A 12,235-nucleotide genomic window follows, 5' to 3' on the forward strand; every position below is an offset into this window, starting at 1 on the left:
AACCAAAAAGTGCTGAAGGTCATAAGAAGATCCACTTTTAGAGATTACAATTCTAACCCATTTATTAGCTTTTTTTGCACACTTACAATCAAGGATTAGATCAATATCCATTGGCATTACACTCTACCTACACAACATCATCTATCCAACACATGACAACATTGGACAAAAAGTTTTACAATGGCAAACACACGTAGGCAGTGTTTTCCACATTTAAGTTAGCCTCAGTCGAAACGTACCATTTATACCCATTCTACAAAACAATTGAGAGTTTGTTTGATATTGCATAATTATGCTAGGGGTGAAATGACATGCAGTGCCGTTATCAAAGCTTACTATAAGTATATGTGTTATCAGTGGAGTATAGTATTCCATTGTTAACTCACAGCACCATCTGGGTACATCCATTAAAAAACAGCTATTGTGGGCAAATGCACATACAGTATGTGATAGGTTGATGAATTGAGATGATGTTGCCCCTGAGGTTGCTTTGTTGCTTTCAACTAGTGATGTAGTAGCCTTTAGTACACCTGGCTCCCAGCCCTCTGAGGTGAGAGCAGGGTTAGTGATTTAAGCCCCAACAGGAGGAACCTGATTTACACATGTGCATATCATACACAACACTGTGCATACTTTACAGATCAATGACACGCTGCCTGGTACTGTGTGTGCTCCGCTAGTCATGCTGGCGGGAAAGTGGCCATAGTTTCTTTTTGTAGTACAGTATGTGTCTTAGAGGGTGCAGTCTATTGCCTATGTAGTTTAATACTGTTCACAGATGGCAACACGATACCACAGTGCCATCTCTCTTTCTTCCTCCTTTCCTCTCCTTCTTGACACTCCTATTTAAAGACGATACTTTCTCAGGAGCTCTGATTGCCACATGTACTTCCTCTCTGGAAAGTGATCAGGAATCCTAATGCGCCGGAAGTCCTGGATGCATTTCTCCAACTCCTGCTCGGGGGTCATCTTCTCCTTGTTCCCTTTCCTCTTTGCAGCTTCTCGTTCCCGGACCCCAAAGGTTCTGACACGAAGCATGTCGGTCTTGCGACGCATCTCTGCCTGCTGCAGCATGTGAACCTGACCTTTAGGCATCGGGCGGTCCAGCGTCTGGATGTTGGCCTGCCTTCTCACGGGGCCACAGATCACGGTTCCTTGAGGGGAACTGGCCTCCGACTGGGTCTCAGAACAGGAAGTGGAGAGGTCGTTGAAGGAAGTGCCACTCTCTCCCTCACGCTCACTTTTGTGACTCTTGCAACAGCAGTCACAGTGGGAGGAAGACCACCTGGAGGGACCACCTAGAAAACACACACCCACAGACACACGGGTCAGTTGTTTTAACCACAGGCAGTAAATTTACTCTTGCAGCAAGACCCTACTTCACAAAAACACTTCTAAATAGTCCCAGTCGACAGATTTCAGCACTAATCAAAATACACAATTTTACTGATCAAGCTAACAAACCATGACACAACCATGTCAGCGTCATACTATTGTATTTAAAGACATTTTTATGTATGTGTTGGTGGGCTGCACATATTGCTTTGAGCCTAAAAGGAAAACCACCGAGCTCAGTGCAGCTCCTTTAAAGACCTTTCCCATTTTCCAAAGCTTGTCTCGGAGCCAAAGCAATCTGCTTTGCTGTGGCAGTTTCTTATTAGAGCTGTAACCTGGCTGCCGACGAGGTGGCGTATTATTTTCTGTTTTCAGATCATTCAGTCAAATAAGTCTAGGAATGTTCTTTCCACCTTTAGGAAGGCAACCCGGTCGAAAAAGGAGTTTGGCGCAAGAAATAATTTGGAAATAATTTATCTTGGGTGGTGACAGTACCGGGTCAGTGACTGGGTGTGTACTTGCAGCTCAGCAGGTGTCGTGACCTCCTATCAGGAAGTTTGGATGAGCAGTGAATCTGGTACAAGCAGAATACTTTAGCAGTGTTTTCTTCTTTCCTTCTGTACCTACCTCTTGTCTCACCTCACATCCTCCTACACTGCTAATTATGAACCAGAAATACTGTATTGTACAGCCCGCTGGCTTGTGAAGTGTTCAAGTAAAGACAGTAAACACTGTAGCTGTCTTTCATTTCCAAATATAGCCCAGAACTATGGTCTTCTTGTTCTACTTGCTTTAGATATTGTATACTAACAGGTAGAAAATATGTGGTGTTGAAAACACCTGTGCTCCCTGTAATATAAACAACAGCGTAAGAGATATAAAGTCATGCACACAGACTCTAAAACCCTCCTAATGGCTTTTTCCAATATGATAATAAAGACTCAATATCATTGATATCTCAGAGGAAGCAATAATTTGTCCATTACCTACTTCCACTGCATGCACCAATTTATGCTGAACAGAGTTCAAGGGGCATTTTAACCTCTTGGCACATACTGTAATAATGACCTTATCTCTGGTGCGATGATTGCATCGGGCTGATAGTGAGAGAGTCGCTAACAGCTTTTTAATGGCTAATCCATGAGTAAAGAGGCCAATCAGTGCACCAATTTCCCCCCACAGAAAATGAATCTAGCTGAATCCACTAGACGAGCAGCACCAGGCAAATGGATGCAGGCGCTTTAGGGAGGAGAATCAGGAGGAGGGAGGCTGAACATTGTTTCTAAATGGATGGATGCTATGGTCTACAGGGGCAACCCGTTTAGGAAACTAGCCAACACCCAATAATAGCATCATAAAATTTTCAGGCCACGCAGGAGAATGAATTGTATTAAAGCCACTGACAGGCTGAGGAACCTTTCATTATGTTGTATACAATAATTTGTCGAGATGGTTTGTGGACATGGAAATGATGTTGCCATGTATTGTATAATTTGAAATCACATCTGTGCTTGAAAGAGGGCGACCACAAGATGTGTGTTTTAGATAAACTAGTTTGGTGTCAAGCCTTAAAAGGCAGGTCAGAGGCAAGAGCCTTGTCAGGACACAGTCATCCCCAGGTACATTTAAACAAGTGGGTGTGTTTAATACACTCTGGTATCTTTTCAGGGAAGGCATTGATTGTATTGTGTTTTTCTCAGATCCATACAGCCTGTATAAGAGATCACGTTTTAACCACAGTAAAAGGCTGGGCCTGGCTCGGCCCTCAAACCAGACTGGAGCTGCGTCTGCACTTCTCATAAATAACCCACACAGCGAGGGAGTCGAGTTCTGTTCAAAGACATACAGGTGTGTCACACGGGGCATCTTCAAACCATTCATCTCTAATGAAACACTGATGTTTGTGCTCCTTCCTGAGACGGTTGAGTCTCATCCTGGATATTAGAATAAAATTACACGTTTTAAAGGTTTTAAATGGCAGAAAAGTAGGACGTTAAGGGGATTGAAGGCAGGGGAGCTGTGACGAACTCAAATCCAAATGTCAGTGGGTTTCTTGCCAGATATTAGTGTGTTTGTTCTTCTCTGTGCTCCTGAAATGACTCATCAAGGGTGCCTGATGATTATTTCTTTAGCAGCAGAGCAGCCCTGTGCTCCTCTCATGTAATCTGAGAGAGGCTCGATCATATGCTGAAAATTGAGAGGCCAAAAATGAATAAATGAAGAGGAACAAGAAAAATATATCACTCAGCAATTTCATGTTGTTATTGAATATATCCAAGAGGCAATAATGCAATTTACTTCACGTTCAGACTTGAGTGACCCAAAGCTGTCTGCCTTTCAAATTTGAATCTAAGCAGTGATGCGAACTGTGCCCTCAGTCTAAACAAATGAAAATAAGTTTTGAACGCAAAGCCGCATTTTGCATCCAAGCTGTCTGACTCAGACCAGAAATAAAATAAAAAAATGCACTTCCTATCTGAATTTATGAAATAAACATATGCTTTTTTTCACTTTCATTACTGTCTTGCATTTTCCCAAACACTTTAAGGTCCTATCTTTAAGTGCTTCGGGTGCTGCATGGTTTTGGTACAAACATACTTTCTGGCCAAGACTTTAGTTGGGAAATAAACAAAATGTTGCTATATATGCTGTATATGGTTGTTAGTTTGGTTAAGAGGTTAAAAATGTAGTCATGTGTCATGCAGCCATTAAGGGAGTTGAGCTTTTACGAGTGGAGACACAAATTTTTACTTTGCCACTGCCCGAGGAAGAGTGTAGTTTACATGCTTGTTAGCTCACAAATTAGGCCAGCGTGTCCTTGCAGTAGAAAAAAGGCCTGTGAAAAAGCAGTGGCCCTTCTTACAAGAAGAGGGAAATCCAGCCATCCTTTTTACAGATCATATTTTCAGTTATATCTGCATATATTTGAATTTGTCAGTATGAATTACCTCCACTTTGCTGAAACAACCGTCATCGGCAGCAGTGATAACAAGGAGCTGTTGGGAAATAAGACACGGAGCCCTAACAAGCTTTACGTGACCTAATTTAAGGACACAGAGCATCTCTTACAGTTTCTCACAGACTGCCCCAGCCCAAATTATCTGCTTCCCAAGACGGCACTGACAGCTTCACTGACTTATTGTTAATAGCAAAGGGCCACTGTCTCTTTCTAGAGTTGGAGGGTGGCTGCCTGCTGAGTGTCTCCCTGACAGGGAGGTGAACAAGCAGCACAGACAGATTGAAATGTCTATATCAGCCTCTCCCTATAGGCCTGTCCCGTGACCCAGCAACACACCCCTGCACTGCACAAGCATCGATGAAGCAGGATGAGCTGTCCTGAGCATTTGCAGAGCTCTTGTCATCACGTAAATGATGCTTCAAGAAGCTGCAGGAAAGAACAGAGTAGGTGATATTTAAAGAATGACAAACGTGGATCCATTTTCAGTTGTTTGGGAGAAACGTTTTCACCTCTAATCACATGCATACAGTGCATTTGCCGCAAACCCTCAAACAGAGTCAAAGCGAAACAGCCACTACTTTAAAAAGCCTTCCCTTCAGTTTCAGGGGAACCCCCTGTCTTCAACACTGCCCACAATTTGAGGACTTTCACCATGCAAGTAGCCATTAAGTACCTCTGGGGGGATCATTAAAGTGTTAGATGTCAGACAGAGAGAGCCAATATACCTGTTCTCAAACAGCTACACTGTGCAGCAACAGCAGAACAGGGACCAAAATCCCCGAATTCAAAATCTGCCTGAACAATTCTGTAAACCGGGTTTTAAGATTATTTCTTCTTTTACCAATTGGATTCCATTCATTTTATTACGAGACCTAAAATAAAATTGCCTAACACAGTTCACCCATCCATGTCTATATGTTGTGTTTTTATATGTCATATGTGCACAATCATCTCTCAGTAATTAAGTAACTAGCAGGGACTCATTTGTAAACTCACCTTCCTGGTGTGTTCAAGGGCACACCCAGCATCTGTGATTTGTGAGTCAGCGGTTCTACGGTATTTTACAGGGAAATCCAACCAATAAATAAGCGCAGACAAGTTTTAGTGTAAATTAGCATACTTTTTATACGAGGGGGTCCCTAACCAGAAATGCTGCAATCCTTCCACTCTAGATAAGTCTTTGCGAGATCATTTTAATACTGTGGTGAACAAGCAGCAAGAAGAAATCCATACAAAAACATGAAGAAGAGAGGAGTGATTTTTAGAAACTGTTTTTTTTTTTTCTTTTTGCATCCTTTCAACAAACTCAGATTTACTCTCAAGGTCAGCCAGGTTGTCTACTTGAACTGACATCAGTATTGCTGGTAGTGCACAAGGTTCTGCAACTATAGTGAAAAAAAATGACCCAAGAAAGCGCCTATACTCTAAATCTGGACATTTTTCTGCCCCAGTGCTCTGTAAGATATATGTGAGTTATTCATGGGAGCACCATCCATCTCTTGTGGGCATTGTAGATCCATCCAGAATCAGACCAGTCTCTCTGGGAACAGTCCAATCTCTGCCTCCATTAAACCCCAAGCAACTGATTACTTTCCCCTTTCTCTCCCTGCTGCCTTGTGGCCATTGTTCAGGAGCTTTTATCGCACATATCACCTCATTCAGCACCCAAATGAAGACTGCGCCGTTATATTAACAGAGCACACCTGGCGAACGTAATCATTCTTCAACTTTACTGTATGTGTGTCCCATTTTGACAATGCACTGCTGCGCGGCTGGTTCAGATGTGGAAAGATGAAACCGTCTCTGATGTTACCAGACCTAATGTTCAAGGATAATGTGCTCTGCCACTGTGATATCAAAGTAGGTTCTGATGTTATTTTGCCCATGACGATTGTAATTTTCATGTATATACTGACAGAAAGAATCTTTTCCTATTGTAAAATATAACTTGTATTTAAATGGCCCTTAAAATAGGTCAGCATTTATATATCTAAATTGAATCTTCAGTGGATGACTGCAGACAAGGAAATATTTTAGGATCACAGATTGCTTTTTAATTAGCCAGCACTCTCATCTTTCCCCAGAGATAATTAGCAATAAGGAGACCAGCCCCGAACGCCAACTGGGATGTTATCACTGCATCAATAATGTCAGTGTCACTGCCAATCAAAAAAGCAAATGTCCCTATCATGCTAAATGACCTACATTTTTCTAGACAAATAACCGGAGAGGATCGGCTATAGATGAAGTCTAAGAGGAAAACAATTCACAGTTATTTATGATTGGTTGGTTCTGATTTACTCAAATGACCTGCACAGTGCATACTAATTCATTTTAATTGATCTGACGTACTTTTCTGCTTTTTTTTTTTTTGTCTAAACCAACTCCTGTTTTCACTCACATTCACTCCAACGTGTGCTGGTCACAGGTTTGATATATTTCCCTCTGGCTGAATTGTTTATTCAAAGTGAGAAAGAGTCATACCTGGTTAAATGTGAATTATTCATCATTGCCATCAGGTGCAAAAACTCTTGCTCAGACACTGCAGCATCATGAGGAGAGCGCCCTTTTGCTGAGAGTACCATTCGTTCTAGTCTTAGAGTATCTTAAATTAATGAGGGAATGAGACCCTTGACTAATAATACAGATGATACTGAGCAGTAAAATGATCAGTCTTGAAAATCCACACTAATACTGAGTCAGTGGAGTCTGTAGAAAACAGCTCACAGATTTACCAAGAAGAGCAGCATCAATGACACTAAGGAATCGACGGGCTGGAAGAAAGTCTCTCGATTTGTTTACTTTGCTGACTTGCTCTTTTTACACTCTCCACAAAGCCGGCCTCCCTGATTCACTCCATACGTGATTGGAGGGAAGGGGGCTGAAAGAGAGCAGTGAAACGTTCTCCTGAAAACAACAAACAACAATAACGAACATCTGTTTCATGCCTCCCCTAAGGTACACTTGTCTACATGCATTCTTAGTTTAGGACTACCTGCCCTAGGCCAGCCAGTGTCCCACATTCAGAATCAGGTTACAGTATTAGTTTTGAAAGTGGATGCAGGCTGCTGTGCGGCTGTGAAGCAAGGGCTCTCACGCCTGTCTGCCTTTGATGTGTCTATCCATCATCCTGACTAGGCCTCTCTCTCCTAATGTTCGATGTGTATGTGTGTGTGTGCATTTCCTTTCAGCCTCACCTTGTCTGCTCTCTTTTAATGAAAACTCTCCTCTTCTTCTGTGTCTTACCACCCAAAATGTTTTCCTCTCTGCCCCCTTAGACCCGATGAACTTTCCCGTCTGATACTTTAATCTATTTTTGCTCCTCGCTCCTGTTCTCCTCTTTCTGCCTCAGTTCTTTCTCCCCATGGCCAGGTCTCATGCAACTTTTACTCCCTCATCCCTCCTGCTTTGCTGCTCTCTCCTCCATCTGCTCATCTCCCTCTTCTTCACTTCCTTTCAGCACGCTTCTTTAAAGTCCCCATCTCTTTTCCTTCCCTCTGTGTGCTCTTCTGACTCTGCATCTTTTATCCTTCAATGCTGTACTTATTGCAGTCTCTTGTCTCTTTCCTCCTTCTCCTCCTCCCCCTGCTGTCCCATGTCTTTGTCCTAGGGCAGTGTCTGTTAATGGGGAACGGGGTAAACAACTACACCATATGCTGCTCGAAAAAGTTGAGTGGCTCAGGAAAATACTACCTGGCTGGAAGTTATTACGGGTCAATATAGACCCCACGGTTATAATTAACCTGTATTGACAACGCTTTTGGTAAATCGTTAGCAAACCATATGTCATATTATCTCCAGCCCACCGGTGTGCATCTCCAACCTTGACCCACCAACTGGGTTTTCTTCAGTTTATCTAAAAGTAACCAATCAGTGCCAAAGTGCTTTTTAATTAGCCATATGGTCCAACCCCTCCCTGTGGAAAAAGTGGAATGCACCATATTTTCAACTAATGAAACTATGAATTCAAGAGTTTTCAAGACAATGCAGCCAAATCCATGTCAGATGTTGCTGCCCACTAGTGCTATATTATTCATAACCCATGGGCTGGCAGAATCTGAACGCCAACCCATGTTTACGCATGACGCATGGGCGCTTCAAGTGTAGCATCATTGTGACTCAACTCCCTTGAACCCCATGGGCAAGTCTGCGTCTTATCTCAGACCCATAACAGAAGTTTAATGCCACTGCAAGGCATGCAAAGATTCAGGGGTGGTGCGCTGTAACCCGACCATGCCTCCTGGTGATGTGAGCAAACACACACCGGTTTCTGTACAACGCCTTTTAATTCAGTTATATAAAGATGTTGATTAAAAATTATTTCCTTATGGGAAACTATGTCGATAAACCTTTTCAATGACAAAAACACCCTTCAGCCAAAAACATACTGATGTTTCTGCATGGACTGGGTGTGATTATGTGGGGGAGGGTGTGGCGCTTTTCAGTGTCCACTGGGCGTTGTTTCTGTGTAACTTGGCTGTTGTTTACATGACCTCTGAAAGTCAAAGCCACTAGTTTAACTCGCATCACTTCACACATCACTTCGGAAAGTAGTAGTAATAAACCATCACTCACGATAGAAGATGTATTGTGCGTAATTGGACCAGACCCTGTCATCCGCGTAATGGCCGATGGAGGACGCAGTTAGGGACGAATTACAGGCCACAATGTGAAAGCCGCTCTCTGACAGCATGTCAAAAGCTCTCTCCAGGTGCTTGAACTTGAGGTAAAACCTGCAAGTGTATCGATCCGGTGGTCTGTCCGTGTCCCTGTTCTCATTCAGGGCGTCTCCAAAAACCTCTTTCGCCAAACCAATCCTGCTGCTGATAAAGATCCTTGGTGACTTTTTGGCCTTGGCATCAGTTTGACTTTCTCTGCCTCCCGCAGCGCAAACACCCTTGAAAGCGACCGTGATGTAGCCATACCTCCTGTCCAGGGAGTAAGGAGGGTAAAACCTCTGGTCACTGCCCTGCGACGCATCATCGAAATCACTGCAGTACAAGTCGTCTGGAAATAGTTTGGAATCATCTGATGACAAAAGTTTGGCCAATTCTGGCAGCTGAAAATATTCCGCCTCTCGTTTCAACCTTCCTCTCTCGGGGAAGTGGTCAGGAAGGACAACTTGCTTGTCTCTAAGGTAATCCAATACATACCGAAACAGAAAGCCATCTCTGTCAATAAAATAGCGTCCTCTAAGGTCCCGGGACAAGTCATTTGAAGACCCCTTCTTGTTAGAGAACAGTTTCCCAAGTAGGGAATTTGGAAAGCTCGTTAAGGTGGCATGACGAGTGTAATACACCTGTCCCCCCACATTGAGCTCAATAACATCTGATGGAGGGTTTTGCACTGAGTCTTGCTCCTTTGCCGGTTGCGTTTTGCAGTTTTCGCTCATTTTCTTCAGATCTTGCATTTAATCTCAAGTCTCGATCGCGGAGCGCCGACGTCCCAGAAGTTCAGCTTGTCGGCTGTAGATGCATGGCGCTGATGCACTCAGACCAAAAAGCGTGATCTCGACTCAAGCTGTAGTCCTCGCATCTACTGTCATGACAAACAATCCCAAGGTGTGCCTACAGTATATCCTTTAACGCCATGCGTAAAAATGCCTGCCCACGTTGCATCCCTTTTGAACACAATCGATTATCAGAACCAGCATCATATTACAGACATCCACTGCGATGGGTTATTACTGGGACTTCAAAGAAATGTAATCCTCATTTCACTCTGAAATTTCCCACCATAAAAAAAAAAAAAGAAGTAAAAACATTTTTCTCGCAAGTTTGCTGAGGAAAGCTTCCCCGTCTTGCGCCTGACTTCTAGTTCAAACACGTTACTCCGAGATCAACTGAAGTACGTGCGTGCGTCCCGTCATTCTGCTACTGAGTGTCGCTCCTGACAGCTGGGATGCTGAAACGTGCTCCGCAGAGAGGAGGAGGGAAGCGGGACTCCTGTGCGCACATCTCTCCAAACTGCTGAGTGCGGAAACGCTCGGTCCAGCAGAAGGTTTAAGATCATTTCTGCTCCAAGCTGTGCACAAGAGAGAGAAAAAAAAAAAACCATCCCATGAAGTAATGTCTTACATCATCTTAAAGGAAAATGACATTTACAGACGATGGACATGAAGCGGGCTGATGTGGGTGCATCTGTGCTGGTTTTTGTTTTGTTTTTTTTTTTATTTCATGAATTTCGGATCTTGCCACAGGCGACGTGCTGCTGGCAGAGAGGATTCAGGTCTAATGCAGTTTTAACATCCCAGCGTTGCGGATTTTAATCCCTTCCTCTAAGTCTCCACAGAGGCTTTCACATTTACATTTAACGCTTTTTTTTTTTTTTTTTTTTTTTTTTGCTGACGCGCTTATCCCGAGAGGCGGGGATGAGGTTAGGTCCCATGCAGTCGGTGTCTTGCTCAAAGACTCGTCGGCAGTGACAGCTACAGTACAGTACACGTGAACGGGATACTATAATAACACTTTCAATCCTCCTGCATCTAAATGTCCGTGATGGCTCCAACATCATGGACATTTAGCTGAAATTAAGTGGGCAGCTGCGCTCTTTTGCAGCCGACTGAACCTGCAGGCACCAGAATCACTTCTTCCCCCAGTCCCGCTGTGACTGAAGATGTAAATGTATCCCTCCATTGATCCCATCGATTTGACCGAGTTCATTCCTATTTCAGCACCATGGAGAGATCTTGGTCCACTTCTATTCTCAGTTGCTTGATCCTGCTCCTGTAGTAACGTGTTATAGTACTAAATTAATTAATGCATGTGTTGTTCATCCTTAATGCAGAGCAAGTCGCCAAGATGAAACCGTCATTACTGACTCATTTTATTCTGGATTATAGGGGGGTGGGGGGGTGGTTTGGGACTTCTACATTATTGCTCAGGGCCCGCTCAGTGAATTTGTCATAGAGCCATCAGTACACTCCACACTGACGCCAAGTAGGACTGAAGGGTGGAAAATCCCGTTTGCAGGAATGAGATGCTAGAGTGAATTTAACGCTTGACAATGCCCTCACATACATATCATCTATACAGTTATATGTAGGTCAGCAGCTTGCGTTGTTTAGACTGTGTGAGCAGATATATGTGGGAGTGGAGTAAGTTGATAATATGCATTCAGAGGCTCATGATCATATTGGGTCCCTTATGTCCACTGCTCACATCACATGGAGGCAGCAACACTGAAACTGATCTGGGTTTCAGACAATTTTGCAGCTTTTATTTGTTTTTCACCTTGGTTGTGTGTGTGTGTGTGTGTGTGTGTGTGTGTATGTGTTGAAGCCCTGTTGTAGCAAAACAGAGGTTTTTATTGCTGCAGTGCTGAGAGAAGGCGTTGATGATGGGAGAGCACCCTTGACTTGTGGTTTTGAGGAGGCAGCGGTCACGCTTTACCCTGTTAATTCAGAGTGTATTGTGCTGGAGAGGGGTTGCTAAGCAGCCACATGGGACTGAGTGGGATTCAAACAGTGGGGATTTAGAGCTACAGTGAGCATACCACTGATCTCTTTTTCTGTGATGTGAGGTTTTGCTGCTCAGGTTATACATGATATTGTTACGCGTTGTGGATCCTATAAACTTAACATTAAAGCAGACACCTGTGCAGATAAGGAATAACATCTAATATCATTAGGTGTTGATAATCTAGATTATTCTATGGGCTCAGTTTGCATCATTAAATTCCTGCTGATGGGTATTTCCCTGGTATCTAGTATGACAGAATAACTCGGAGTAGCCATTGCTTAGGAAAGAGTCTCTCTCCATATGTGCTATAAACCCTGTGTCTTATTCATCTCACTTATCGTTCCATTAGAGCCAATTTCCCTGCCTCCTGCCTTTGCTTTATTTCCTGTTCATGCGCTACTCCCAGGTTAGATTCTATCTTTTGGATGGGGTTGAATTTCATGCAACTTCAGCATGAATAATGTAAGGCAACGTGGGTTCT

At 43.4% G+C, this 12,235-nt stretch overlaps 1 protein-coding gene across 1 annotated transcript; it reads right to left on the minus strand.

Annotated features, from left to right (window-relative positions):
- Positions 1 to 583: 583 nt before the first annotated feature.
- Positions 584 to 9,727, minus strand: LOC113160701 (BTB/POZ domain-containing protein KCTD16-like). The gene is made up of 2 exons (XM_026358086.1): positions 8,870 to 9,727; positions 584 to 1,298 (listed from the first exon to the last, which is right to left on the minus strand). The coding sequence occupies exons 1-2, from the start codon at positions 9,702 to 9,704 to the stop codon at positions 847 to 849; spliced, it is 1,287 nt and encodes a 428-aa protein (XP_026213871.1). The 5' UTR covers positions 9,705 to 9,727; the 3' UTR covers positions 584 to 846.
- Positions 9,728 to 12,235: the final 2,508 nt, after the last annotated feature.

This window comes from Anabas testudineus, chromosome 10 (assembly GCF_900324465.2).
Source record: "Anabas testudineus chromosome 10, fAnaTes1.2, whole genome shotgun sequence".
Taxonomy (NCBI): Eukaryota; Metazoa; Chordata; class Actinopteri; order Anabantiformes; family Anabantidae; genus Anabas; species Anabas testudineus.